The 14,187-nt window shown below is 51.6% G+C and overlaps 1 protein-coding gene across 4 annotated transcripts in view; it reads left to right on the top strand.

The window, feature by feature from the left end:
- LOC139408259 (FSD1-like protein) overlaps positions 1 to 14,187 on the top strand; it is a 77,922-nt gene that overhangs the window by 39,098 nt on the left and 24,637 nt on the right. For 3 of the 4 annotated variants that reach the window (XM_071151941.1, XM_071151942.1, XM_071151943.1), the window contains exons 7-9: positions 11,470 to 11,679; positions 12,167 to 12,265; positions 12,638 to 12,767. In XM_071151941.1, the coding sequence (XP_071008042.1) occupies positions 11,470 to 11,679; positions 12,167 to 12,265; positions 12,638 to 12,767 (439 nt within the window). The remainder of the gene's footprint in view (positions 1 to 11,469; positions 11,680 to 12,166; positions 12,266 to 12,637; positions 12,768 to 14,187) is intronic. The other variant, XM_071151944.1, reaches the window with a different exon arrangement.

Here is a 14,187-nt window from a genome sequence, read left to right as displayed (position 1 = left end):
GTCCGGACTGTTTTGTAGATGTTCTAGAGGATTCTAGGACAGCACCAAGCCTCGTCTTTTTAGGGTTATGATGACTGGCCCTCCTATTGGAATATTAGGGATTTCTGTGTTGCTCAGATCCAGGATCATCTGACGATGACCCCCCTCCTCCTCTTCCCGCTGTGCCATACAGGGTCCCTAGAGGCTCTGTACCAGCGCTCGACCCCAGATGATGCACTGAGCGCTGCACTAAATATGAGTCTGACTGAACTAGCACTGAATGAATATGCCCCCCAAGCTCAGAGCTAGCCACTCAACAAAGACTAAAAATAACCCAGAAAAATAACCATTTCCTCAGGGTACTAACCTGGGCAGTAGTCCTTTCTCATACTAGTCAATCCCTCCATAAACAACTGTTGTAATGTGCTGTATGGTTGTGTAGCTATATGGATGTATGGCTGTATAGTGACGGGGTTACTGGTAGCTTGAGAGGTGAGAACTGCTTGTGTAGCTTCTACAGCTTGAGGACACATTTCTTCTCAAGCTTCCCTTTGTCTGTGTGTGTGTTTGCATTGATACATCTGCTTGCCTGTACACATTGTTGTGGACCTGGAGTAGCTTTGAGGGCAATCGGTCAGAGGAGTGGCTAGACTAGAGAACTGCTTGGTTTGGTCAGAGGAGTGGCTAGGGAACTGCTTGGATGGTCAGAGGAGTGGCTAGACTAGGGAACTGCTTGGATTGGTCAGAGGAGTGGCTAGGCTAGGGAACTGCTTGAATTGGTCAGAGGAGTGGCTAGGGAACTGCTTGGATTGGTCAGAGGAGTGGCTAGACTAGGGAACTGCTTGGATCGGTCAGAGGAGTGGCTAGGCTAGTGAACTGTTTGGATTGGTCAGAGGAGTGGCTAGACTAGGGAACTGCTTGGATTGGTCAGAGGAGTGGCTAGACTAGGGAACTGCTTGGATCGGTCAGAGGAGTGGCTAGACTAGGGAACTGCTTGGATTGGTCAGATGAGTGACTAGGCTAGGGAACTGCTTGGATTGGTCAGAGGAGTGGCTAGGCTAGGGAACTGCTTGGATTGGTCAGAGGAGTGGCTAGACTAGGGAACTGCTTGGATTGGTCAGAGGAGTGGCTAGGCTAGGGAACTGCTTGAATTGGTCAGAGGAGTAGCTAGGCTAGTGAACTGCTTGGATTGGTCAGAGGAGTGGCTAGTGAACTGATTGGATTGGTCAGATGAGTGGCTAGGGAACTGCTTGGATTGGTCAGAGGAGTGGCTAGACTAGGGAACTGCTTGGATTGGTGGAGTCTCCTGGGGCGGGTGGAGGCTCCTGGGGAGGGTTGAGGCTCCTGGGGAGGGTTGAGGCTCCTGGGGGGTTGGAGGCTCCTGGGGGGTTGGAGGCTCCTGGCGGCTGTGGAGGCTCCTGGGGAGGGTGGAGGCTCCTGGGGGGTGTGGAGGCTCCTGGGGGGGGGTGGAGTCTCCTGGGGAGGGTGGAGTCTCCTGGGGAGGGTGGAGGCTCCTGGCGGGTGTGGAGGCTCCTGGGGAGGGTGGAGGCTCCTGGGGGGTGTGGAGGCTCCTGGGGAGGGTGGAGGCTCATAATAATGGCTGGAATGGGGTGAATGGAATGGTATTGAACACATGATACCACTCCATTATTGTGAGCCGATCTCGCCCCTCAGCAGCCTCCAGGTAGCTTAGCGGTTAGAGAGGCGAGCCAGCAGCCTCCAGGTAGCTTAGCGGCTAGAGAGGCGAGCCAGCAGCCTCCAGGTAGCTTAGCGGCTAGAGCGGCGAGCCAGCAGCCTCCAGGTAGCTTAGCGGCTAGAGAGGCGAGCCAGCAGCCTCCAGGTAGCTTAGCGGCTAGAGAGGCGAGCCAGCAGCCTCCAGGTAGCTTAGCGGCTAGAGAGGCGAGCCAGCAGCCTCCAGGTAGCTTAGCGGTTAGAGAGGCGAGCCAGCAGCCTCCAGGTAGCTTAGCGGCTAGAGAGGCGAGCCAGCAGCCTCCAGGTAGCTTAGCGGCTAGAGAGGCGAGCCAGCAGCCTCCAGGTAGCTTAGCGGCTAGAGAGGCGAGCCAGCAGCCTCCAGGTAGCTTAGCGGTTAGAGAGGCGAGCCAGCAGCCTCCAAGTAGCTTAGCGGCTAGAGAGGCGAGCCAGCAGCCTCCAGGTAGCTTAGCGGCTAGAGAGGCGAGCCAGCAGCCTCCAGGTAGCTTAGCGGTTAGAGAGGCGAGCCAGCAGCCTCCAGGTAGCTTAGCGGCTAGAGAGGCGAGCCAGCAGCCTCCAGGTAGCTTAGCGGTTAGAGAGGCGAGCCAGCAGCCTCCAGGTAGCTTAGCGGTTAGAGAGGCGAGCCAGCAGCCTCCAGGTAGCTTAGCGGTTAGAGAGGCGAGCCAGCAGCCTCCAGGTAGCTTAGCGGTTAGAGAGGCGAGCCAGCAACCTCCTGGTAGCTTAGCGGCTAGAGAGGCGAGCCAGCAGCCTCCAGGTAGCTTAGCGGTTAGAGAGGCGAGCCAGCAACCTCCAGGTAGCTTAGCGGTTAGAGAGGCGAGCCAGCAACCTCCTGGTAGCTTAGCGGCTAGAGAGGCGAGCCAGCAGCCTCCAGGTAGCTTAGCGGCTAGAGAGGCAAGCCAGCAGCCTCCAGGTAGCTTAGCGGTTAGAGAGGCGAGCCAGCAACCTCCAGGTAGCTTAGCGGTTAGAGAGGCGAGCCAGCAGCCTCCAGGTAGCTTAGCGGTTAGAGAGGCGAGCCAGCAGCCTCCAGGTAGCTTAGCGGTTAGAGAGGCGAGCCAGCAGCCTCCAGGTAGCTTAGCGGTTAGAGAGGCGAGCCAGCAGCCTCCAGGTAGCTTAGCGGCTAGAGAGGCGAGCCAGCAGCCTCCAGGTAGCTTAGCGGTTAGAGAGGCGAGCCAGCAGCCTCCAGGTAGCTTAGCGGTTAGAGAGGCGAGCCAGCAGCCTCCAGGTAGCTTAGCGGCTAGAGAGGCGAGCCAGCAGCCTCCAGGTAGCTTAGCGGTTAGAGAGGCGAGCCAGCAGCCTCCAGGTAGCTTAGCGGTTAGAGAGGCGAGCCAGCAGCCTCCAGGTAGCTTAGCGGCTAGAGAGGCGAGCCAGCAGCCTCCAGGTAGCTTAGCGGTTAGAGAGGCGAGCCAGCAGCCTCCAGGTAGCTTAGTGGTTAGAGAGGCGAGCCAGCAGCCTGTCATTATGCATTTGAACCCCACAACAACAGTTCCGCCCAGTGTTGGGTTAAAAGTAGAAGCCACATTTCGTTTGGACTCTGTGTGAAACTGACCAATAACGTGATCTTTATGTTATTTTAATCTCGTGTGGTTGCGTAGTCCGTACGAGATGGCCGTATAACTAGGCAGTCTTGTGTCTGCTCTGCTCTCGTTGTTCCTCAGAGCTAGTAGACATGCTCACTGGACCGTGTGAGCAGAAAGAGACAGAAATAATCATCACAGCTCAGACTAGCCTCTACCTCTGTCACATGATTGGAGAGCAGTCTGTTTGACTTGGTTTATTATGCCTCTTGGGGGATGGAGGGGTACAGGGCATTTGGAAAGTATTCAGACCCCTTTACTTTTTCCACATTTTGTAACGTTACAGCCTTATTCTAAAATGGATTAAGTAGCCCCCCCCCCCCCCCTCGTCAATCTACACACAATACCCCATAATGACAAAGCAAAAACAGGTTTTTAGGCATTTTGAAAAAACTGCAATCACATATACATAAGTATTCAGACCCTTTACTCAGTACTTTGTTGAAGCACCTTTGGCAGTGAATACAGCCTCAAGTCTTCTTGGGTACGACAGTACAAGCTTGGCACACCTGTGTTTGGGGAGTTTCTCCCATTCTTCTTTGCAGATCCTCTCAAGCTCTGTCAGGTCAGATGGGCAGCGTTGCTGCACAGTTATTTTCAGGTCTCTCCGGAGATGTTAGATCAGGTTCAAGTCTGGGATCTGGCTGGAGTCCTCAAGAACATTCAGAGACCTGTCCTGAAGCCACTCCAGCATTGTCTTGGCTGTGTGCTTAGGGTCGTTGTCCTGTTGGAAGGTGAACCTTCGCCTCAGTCTGAGGTCCTGAGCGCTCTGGAGCAGGTTTTCATCAAGGATCTCTCTGTACTTTGCTACGATCATCTTTCCCTGGATCCTAACTAGTTATAGTTGATTTTGATTGTAGCCTGTGGAAAGTTGTCCCACTCCTCTTCAATGGCTGTGCAAAGTTGCTGGTTATTGGCGTGAACTGGAACACGCTGTCGTACACTTCGATTCAGAGCATCCCAAACATGCTCAATGGGTGGCATGTGCTCAAGGGCACAACGGCAGGTAATGGCATCTAGGATTTGATACCAATAACCCTCCAGTTGCCAGTTTACATCCCGCCAGATTGTCTTCCCCATCAGAAGTTTTCCCCCGGGATTCAAACTAGCAACCCTCCGATTGGTGGCTAGCCTCTCTAACCGCTAGGATACCTGGCAACCCTCCGGTTGGTGGCTCACCTCTCTAACCGCTAGGATACCTGGCAACCCTCCGGTTGGTGGTTCACATCTCTAACCGCTAGGATACCTGCCAACCCTCCGGTTGGTGGCTCGCCTCTCTAACCGCTAGGATACCTGCCAACCCTCCGGTTGGTGGCTCACCTCTCTAACCGCTAGGAAACCTGCCAACCCTCCGGTTGGTGGCTCGCCTCTCTAACCGCTAGGATACCTGGCAACCCTCCGGTTGGTGGCTCGCCTCTCTAACCGCTAGGATACCTGGCAACCCTCCGGTTGGTGGTTCACATCTCTAACCGCTAGGATACCTGCCAACCCTCCGGTTGGTGGCTCGCCTCTCTAACCGCTAGGATACCTGCCAACCCTCCGGTTGGTGACTCGCCTCTCTAACCGCTAGGATACCTGCCAACCCTCCGGTTGGTGGCTCGCCTCTCTAACCGCTAGGATACCTGCCAACCCTCCGGTTGGTGGCTCGCCTCTCTAACCGCTAGGATACCTGGCAACCCTCCGGTTGGTGGCTCGCCTCTCTAACCGCTAGGATACCTGGCAACCCTCCGGTTGGTGGCTCGCCTCTCTAACCGCTAGGATACCTGGCAACCCTCCGGTTGGTGGTTCACATCTCTAACCGCTAGGATACCTGCCAACCCTCCGGTTGGTGGCTCGCCTCTCTAACCGCTAGGATACCTGCCAACCCTCCGGTTGGTGGCTCACCTCTCTAACCGCTAGGAAACCTGCCAACCCTCCGGTTGGTGGCTCGCCTCTCTAACCGCTAGGATACCTGGCAACCCTCCGGTTGGTGGCTCGCCTCTCTAACCGCTAGGATACCTGGCAACCCTCCGGTTGGTGGCTCGCCTCTCTAACCGCTAGGATACCTGGCAACCCTCCGGTTGGTGGTTCACATCTCTAACCGCTAGGATACCTGCCAACCCTCCGGTTGGTGGCTCGCCTCTCTAACCGCTAGGATACCTGCCAACCCTCCGGTTGGTGGCTCGCCTCTCTAACCGCTAGGATACCTGCCAACCCTCCGGTTGGTGACTCGCCTCTCTAACCGCTAGGATACCTGCCAACACTCCGGTTGGTGGCTCGCCTCTCTAACCGCTAGGATACCTGCCAACCCTCCGGTTGGTGGCTCGCCTCTCTAACCGCTAGGATACCTGGCAACCCTCCGGTTGGTGGCTCGCCTCTCTAACCGCTAGGATACCTGCCAACTCTCCGGTTGGTGGCTCGCCTCTCTAACCGCTAGGATACCTGCCAACCCTCCGGTTGGTGGCTCGCCTCTCTAACCGCTAGGATACCTGGCAACCCTCCGGTTGGTGGCTCGCCTCTCTAACCGCTAGGATACCTGGCAACCCTCCGGTTGGTGGCTCGCCTCTCTAACCGCTAGGATACCTGGCAACCCTCCGGTTGGTGGCTCGCCTCTCTAACCGCTAGGATACCTGCCAACCCTCCGGTTGGTGGCTCGCCTCTCTAACCGCTAGGATACCTGGCAACCCTCCGGTTGGTGGCTCGCCTCTCTAACTGCTAGGATACCTGGCAACCCTCCGGTTGGTCTTTCCAATGTTCTCCTTCTGTTAAGTACTTCTGTTAACCTCTAGTGCTTTTGATGTGTAGTGGGGGACCCCCAGCTGAAAAGATCTGAGACTCCCTTGGAGGATTTATTTGACCAAAGAGCCTCTTGGGGTTCCAACAGTCGTCACGACGAGTGAGTTGTAGGGGCTCCATTGCCTTGGTAACAACTCCTCCACAGAAGGTTAGCTTTTCTCCTAGTGACTGAGGAAAATGTCAACCTTTTTTTTTTTAAGGAAAAAAGGCACAAATGGCTTACTCTTTAAGATGGATGATAATAGGAAGTTCTGGAAAATGCGCTGTTTAATCACAATGAAAATAGTAAATGCCCCACTCCAACTGCTATAAGGCGTTATCTGGTTGAATGTTCCCATTGAGTTTCCATCTGCGGCCTGTTCAACATCTGACACTGGCCGATATGGACAAATTGCAGTATTTCTAACAGAAGAAATGTAAAAAGCAGATGCATGACAGATGCATGACCATGGTAGCAATTGAAAGAGAACACTTACATTGTTGATGTTATGTTCATTTCATATTTACTGTACTTTTCACAGCAGTTGTTGATAACGAAATCTGAAAATACTCTGGATAACTGCGCTAACATAATAAGAGTATTCATGACTTCAACTAGAAGGAGCTTTTTGGAGCTCCTAGCTTTTCCATTGAGGAACTGAAGCACAATTGTGTTTTTTTTATTTGGGATGCAGCCCTGTGTCCCCACCACTAGTTACTGTGGTTGTTAACACAGCCCTGTGTCCCCACCACTAGTTACTGTGGTTGTTAACACAGCCCTGTGTCCCCACCATCAGTTACTGTGGTTGTTAACACAGCCCTGTGTCCCCACCATCAGTTACTGTGGTTGTTAACACAGCCCTGTGTCCCCACCACCATCAGTTACTGTGGTTGTTAACACAGCCCTGCGTCCCCACCACTAGTTACTGTGGTTGTTAACACAGCCCTGTGTCCCCACCACTAGTTACTGTGGTTGTTAACACAGCCCTGTGTCCCCACCATCAGTTACTGTGGTTGTTAACACAGCCCTGTGTCCCCACCATCAGTTACTGTGGTTGTTAACACAGCCCTGTGTCCCCACCATCAGACAGTTACTGTGGTTGTTAACACAGCCCTGTGTCCCCACCATCAGTTACTGTGGTTGTTAACACAGCCCTGTGTCCCCACCATCAGACAGTTACTGTGGTTGTTAACACAGCCCTGTGTCCCCATCATCAGTTACTGTGGTTGTTAACACAGCCCTGCGTCCCCACCATCAGTTACTGTGGTTGTTAACACATCCCTGTGTCCTCACCATCAGTTACTGTGGTTGTTAACACAGCCCTGTGTCCCCACCATCAGTTACTGTGGTTGTTAACACAGCCCTGTGTCTCCACCATCAGTTACTGTGGTTGTTAACACAGCCCTGTGTCCCCACCATCAGTTACTGTGGTTGTTAACACAGCCCTGTGTCCCCACCATCAGACAGTTACTGTGGTTGTTAACACAGCCCTGTGTCCCCACCATCAGTTACTGTGGTTGTTAACACAGCCCTGTGTCCCCACCATCAGACAGTTACTGTGGTTGTTAACACAGCCCTGTGTCTCCACCACCAGTTACTGTGGTTGTTAACACAGCCCTGTGTCCCCACCACTAGTTACTGTGGTTGTTAACACAGCCCTGTGTCTCCACCATCAGTTACTGTGGTTGTTAACACAGCCCTGTGTCCTCACCATCAGTTACTGTGGTTGTTAACACAGCCCTGCGTCCCCACCATCAGTTACTGTTTATTGTTATCGCAATCCAAAAACGTTCCATTTTAAATCGTAGTCTGTGCCAGGTGGGCATAATATTGCCAAGATGGCTAGCTAAGTAATAAAGTACGATCTTACGGTGTTAGGCTTTCACAAGGCACGAGCCGATGGTCATTTTGGAGTACATCAAATGGAATCGTGAGTTCAATCAAGTGTTCTGCGTGGAAAAAAAATGTTTCACAAAACAATTGTCTCATTCTGTTTAGGACAACCCAGGGTATAACGCATTTTTGTTGTTGTTGACATTTCACTTTTATTTAACTAGGCAAGTTAGTTAAGAACAGATTCTTATTTAGAATGACGGCCAAACCCGGACGACGCCGGGCCAATTGTGTTCCGCCCTATGGGACTGCCGATCACGGCCAGATGTGATGCGTCCTGGATGTAAATCCTTGTAACTATGGATACAATATGTGAAGTCACATTTGGCCTCACGGGTGTGTGGTTTGCTTGTAATGACATCAAAGCGGTATTTATTATAATCCTCAACGTCTCATCGTTCAGAACACATCGACTCCTCTCCATTTACAGAATTCCTCTCTCAGACAACAAATTAGGAAAAGTTGTCCAATTAGGGGAGAGGGATGGGGGAGCGTCTTGTCGCGCACGGTGCTCACGCTGAGCGTCTGTCAGTCTCTAAACCCATGCTGCGCTGCAAAGCCAAGAGCCTGAGTTCTGACGCCATGTTACTTTACAGTGACAGCGTTCCAATTTAGGCACGTATCAATGATAGAATCTGCCATTTTCAACCCACATACGGGATGACAGAGCCTGAGTGGAAAGGGCAACCATAGACAGGATGTTTGAAAGGCTGGTGTTAACACCAGGGGTGTGACTTTGACCTCTAGAACCTAAAGGCTGCTGTTAACACCAGTGGTGTGACCTTGACCTCTAGAACCTAAAGGCTGCTGTTAATACCAGTGGTGTGACCTTGACCTCTAGAACCTGAAGGCTGCTGTTAACACCAGTGGTGTGACCCTGACCTCTAGAACCTAAAGGCTGCTGTTAATACCAGTGGTGTGACCTTGACCTCTAGAACCTGAAGGCTGCTGTTAACACCAGTGGTGTGACCTTGACCTCTAGAACCTAAAGGCTGCTGTTAACACCAGGGGTGTTAACACCAGTGGTGTGACCTTGACCTCTAGAACCTAAAGGCTGCTGTTAACACCAGGGGTGTGACTTTGACCTCTAGAACCTGAAGGCTGCTGTTAACACCAGTGGTGTGACCTTGACCTCTAGAACCTGAAGGCTGCTGTTAACACCAGTGGTGTGACTTTGACCTCTAGAACCTGAAGGCTGCTGTTAACACCAGTGGTGTGACCCTGACCTCTAGAACCTGAAGGCTGCTGTTAACACCAGTGGTGTGACTTTGACCTCTAGAACCTAAAGGCTGCTGTTAACACCAGGGGTGTGACTTTGACCTCTAGAACCTGAAGGCTGCTGTTAACACCAGTGGTGTTAGTACCAGTGGTGTTAGTACCAGGGGGTGTTAGTACCGGGGGTGTTAGTACCAGGGGGTGTTAGTACCGGGGGTGTTAGTACCAGGGGGTGTTAGTACCGGGGGTGTTAGTACCGGGGGTGTTAGTACCGGGGGTGTTAGTACCGGGGGGTGTTAGTACCAGGGGTGTTAGTACCAGGGGGTGTTAGTACCGGGAGTGTTAGTACCAGGGGGTGTTAGTACCGGGGGTGTTAGTACCAGGGGGTGTTAGTACCGGGGGTGTTAGTACCAGGGGGTGTTAGTACCGGGGGTGTTAGTACCAGGGGGTGTTAGTACCGGGGGTGTTAGTACCAGGGGGTGTTAGTACCGGGGGTGTTAGTACCAGGGGGTGTTAGTACCGGGGGTGTTAGTACCGGGGGGTGTTAGTACCGGGGGTGTTAGTACCAGGGGGTGTTAGTACCGGGGGTGTTAGTACCGGGGGTGTTAGTACCAGGGGGTGTTAGTACCGGGGGTGTTAGTACCGGGGGGTGTTAGTACCAGTGGTGTGACCTTGACCTCTAGAACCTGAAGGCTGCTGTTAACACCAGGGGTGTGACCTTGACCTCTAGAACCTGAAGGCTGCTGTTAACACCAGGGGTGTGACTTTGACCTCTAGAACCTGAAGGCTGCTGTTAACACCAGTGGTGTGACCTTGACCTCTAGAACCTGAAGGCTGCTGTTAACACCAGGGGTGTTAGTACCAGTGGTGTGACCTTGACCTCTAGAACCTGAAGGCTGCTGTTAACACCAGGGGTGTGACTTTGACCTCTAGAACCTGAAGGCTGCTGTTAACACCAGTGGTGTGACCTTAACCTCTAGAACCTGAAGGCTGCTGTTAACACCAGGGGTGTTAGTACCAGTGGTGCGACCCTGACCTCTAGAACCTGAAGGCTGCTGTTAACACCAGGGGTGTGACTTTGACCTCTAGAACCTGAAGGCTGCTGTTAACACCAGTGGTGTGACCTTGGCCTCTAGAACCTGAAGGCTGCTGTTAACACCAGGGGTGTTAGTACCAGTGGTGTGACCCTGACCTCTAGAACCTGAATGCTGCTGTTAACACCAGTGGTGTGACCTTGACCTCTAGAACCTGAAGGCTGCTGTTAACACCAGTGGTGTGACCTTGACCTCTAGAACCTGAAGGCTGCTGTTAACACCAGTGGTGTGACCTTGACCTCTAGAACCTAAAGGCTGCTGTTAACACCAGTGGTGTGACCTTGACCTCTAGAACCTGAAGGCTGCTGTTAACACCAGGGGTGTGACCTTGACCTCTAGAACCTGAAGGCTGCTGTTAACACCAGTGGTGTGACCTTGACCTCTAGAACCTGAAGGCTGCTGTTAACACCAGTGGTGTGACCTTGACCTCTAGAACCTGAAGGCTGCTGTTAACACCAGGGGTGTTAGTACCAGTGGTGTGACCTTGACCTCTAGAACCTGAAGGCTGCTGTTAACACCAGGGGTGTTAATACCAGTGGTGTTAGTACCAGTGGTGTGACCTTGACCTCTAGAACCTAAAGGCTGCTGTTAACACCAGTGGTGTGACCTTGACCTCTAGAACCTGAAGGCTGCTGTTAACACCAGGGGTGTGACCTTGACCTCTAGAACCTGAAGGCTGCTGTTAACACCAGGGGTGTTAGTACCAGTGGTGTTAGTACCAGTGGTGTGACCCTGACCTCTAGGGTAACTTAGTCAATGGAAGCTCTCTAACGATTATAATAAGTAAACCATCTGATCCACAGTGGTGTTAGTACCAGGGGGTGTTAGTACCGGGGGTGTTAGTACCAGGGGGTGTTAGTACCGGGGGTGTTAGTACCGGGGGGTGTTAGTACCGGGGGGTGTTAGTACCAGGGGTTGTTAGTACCAGGGGGTGTTAGTACCCGGGGGTGTTAGTACCCGGGGGTGTTAGTACCCGGGGGTGTTAGTACCCGGGGGTGTTAGTACCCGGGGGTGTTAGTACCAGGTGTCTACTGTCATATTAATAAGACATCTGTCACTCTCCTCTTTTTTTAAAAATATTATTAGAACAAATTTGAATAAAAAAACATGAATTATTGATTGTCATATGTACAAATTTGATGAAGTTAGAACATTGTCCAAAAAAAGCTTTATTTACTCATTTATTTACCAATAAATGCAAAGATCTTGTCCAGCTTTTAAAGATGCCTTCCTCTCTATGTTCTTCCAGTCCCCTTGGCCCCAGAGATGGAGGTAGGGGACTGTCTGGTGTTAGACAACACGGTGTTTGTAGCCTGGAAGATGCCAGTGGAGGACAGCAAGATAGACCACTACATACTGGAGTACAGAAAGACCGACCACGAAGGACTGCCACGCATCAAAGACCAGCGGTGCTGGGAGGTGGTGGACAACATCAAGACCACAGAATACTCACTGTCGGGTACAAAACTGACAGTTGAGGCCTACTGTAGCCTGGGCAAAGATCTGTTTGTGCCAACTCCAATGGCCATTGTCATGACACTTTAAAAAAAAACTTTTTTAAATTTAATTTAACCTTTATTTATCTAGACAAGTCAATTAAGAACACATTTTTATTTACAATGACGGCTTAGCAACAGTGGGTTAACTGCCCTGTTAAGGGTCAGAACGACAGATTTGTACCTTGTCAGCTCTGGGAATCGCTCCGGCAACCTTTCGGTTACTGGCCCAACGCTCTAACGAGGGGCTACCTACCGCCACTTGGCAAAACAGCACAAACAGATCTGGGACCAGACTAAGACTGTACTGTCTTCATGTATCTTCCTGTGTTTTAAAACGTGAACAGTCTTGCTTTACCTAAACCTTTGTAACTTTTATCAAAGTGTAAAAGCTTGTTTACCTACAGAACATTATGAACCAATGCAGATAATATGCTACTCGTCCCCCAGGTTTAAAGTTTGACTCCAAGTTCATGAACTTCCGGGTACGAGCATGCAACAAGGCAGCAGCTGGAGAATACTCGGATCCAGTTACCCTGGAAACCAGAGGTAAGACGCTTAGTTACCCTGGTAACCAGAGGTAAGACGGTTAGTTACCCTGGAAACCAGAGGTAAGACGGTTAGTTACCCTGGAAACCAGAGGTAAGACGGTTAGTTACCCTGGAAACCAGAGGTAAGACGGTTAGTTACCCTGGAAACCAGAGGTAAGACGGTTAGTTACCCTGGAAACCAGAGGTAAGACGGTTAGTTACCCTGGAAACCAGAGGTAAGACGGTTGCACGATGTTGTCTTTAATTACGTAGTCATTCCAATATTGATATAAAGTTATTTGACTAAAATGTTTTGCCCGACAACAGAAATGTAAGAAAATGCCTGCTATATCTTGTGTTTGGTTAGTTGATTGTTTGATTCCCTTCCCAGCGTTTAACTTCGGTTTCGACTCATCGTCGTCCCATCTGAACCTGAAGGTAGAGGACAGGACTGTGGAGTGGGATCCCCAGGGAGGCAAGGGGCTGGAGAGCAAGGTCAAGGGCAAGGAGAACAAGGGCAGGTGAGAACTGAACTGGAACAAGGATGTGTCTAAAATGGATCCCTAGGCCCTAGTGGAGATCTGAGAGGATTTGATTGGTATAACGCAATATGTAGACACTTCGACTAAGCCAATCAGAGAGAAAGAGGGATCTATTACCATATTGACTGCACCTGTCAAATCCTCTTAGCTATCAAAATAGGATTTAGGGTCTAGGGATTCATTTGGGATTAGGCCTAATCCTGATTTTACCTGGAACTCCCTTTGAAATAGCCTGGTCCTAGATCTGTGCGATATCTTTCCAATTTCTATGGTCACACACACAGGTCTGGGACCAGGCTACCATTCAACTGCTTTTTCTCCCACATTCTTCTTTCATTAGTTCTCATGGGCTGTGTTTCCACAGGACACCCTTTATCTGATTGGTCAAAAGGCCAATCCACTTGCACCGTTGTTACTACAGACACTGTCTGCCAAGTTGAGATCTCATTTCCTCAAGTGATAGAAGTTTTACAAGCTGCAGTGTTGATACTCTTAGAAGAGGAGGCTTCGTCGTAAAGGGCTACATCCAGCTGGCTACATCTAGCTGGCTACATCTAGCTGGCTACATCTAGCTGGCTACATCTAGCTGGCTGCATCCAGCTGGCTACATCCAGCTGACTACATCCAGCTGGCTACATCTAGCTGGCTGCATCCAGCTGGCTACATCTAGCTGGCTACATCCAGCTGGCTACATCTAGCTGGCTGCATCCAGCTGGCTACATCTAGCTGGCTACATCCAGCTGGCTACATCCAGCTGGCTACATCTAGCTGGCTACATCCAGCTGGCTACATCTAGCTGGCTACATCTAGCTGGCTACATCCAGCTGGCCACATCTAGCTGGCTACATCCAGCTGGCCACATCTAGCTGGCTACATCCAGCTGGCTACATCCAGCTGGCTACATCTAGCTGGCTACATCCAGCTGGCTACATCTAGCTGGCTACATCTAGCTGGCGACATCCAGCTGGCTACATCTAGCTGGCCACATCTAGCTGGCTACATCTAGCTGGCTACATCCAGCTGGCTACATCCAGCTGGCTACATCTAGCTGGCTACATCTAGCTGGCTACATCTAGCTGGCTACATCTAGCTGGCTACATCCAGCTGGCTACATCCAGCTGGCTACATCCAGATGGCTACATCCAACTGGCCACATCCAGCTGGCCACATCCAGCTGGCGACATCTAGCTGGCGACATCTAGCTGGCGACATCTAGCTGGCTACATCCAGCTGGCTACATCCAACTGGCTACATCCAACTGGCCACATCTAGCTGGCTACATCCAGCTGGCCACATCCAGCTGGCGACATCCAGCTGGCGACATCTAGCTGGCGACATCTAGCTGGCGACATCCAGCTGGCTACATCTAGCTGGCTACATCTAGCTGGCTGCATCCAGC

The sequence above is a fragment of the Oncorhynchus clarkii genome, chromosome 5, assembly GCF_045791955.1.
Source record: "Oncorhynchus clarkii lewisi isolate Uvic-CL-2024 chromosome 5, UVic_Ocla_1.0, whole genome shotgun sequence".
In the NCBI taxonomy this organism is placed as follows: Eukaryota; Metazoa; Chordata; class Actinopteri; order Salmoniformes; family Salmonidae; genus Oncorhynchus; species Oncorhynchus clarkii.
The sequence above is the reverse complement of the archived record's forward strand: the minus strand, read 5'-3'. Positions and strand labels throughout refer to the sequence as shown.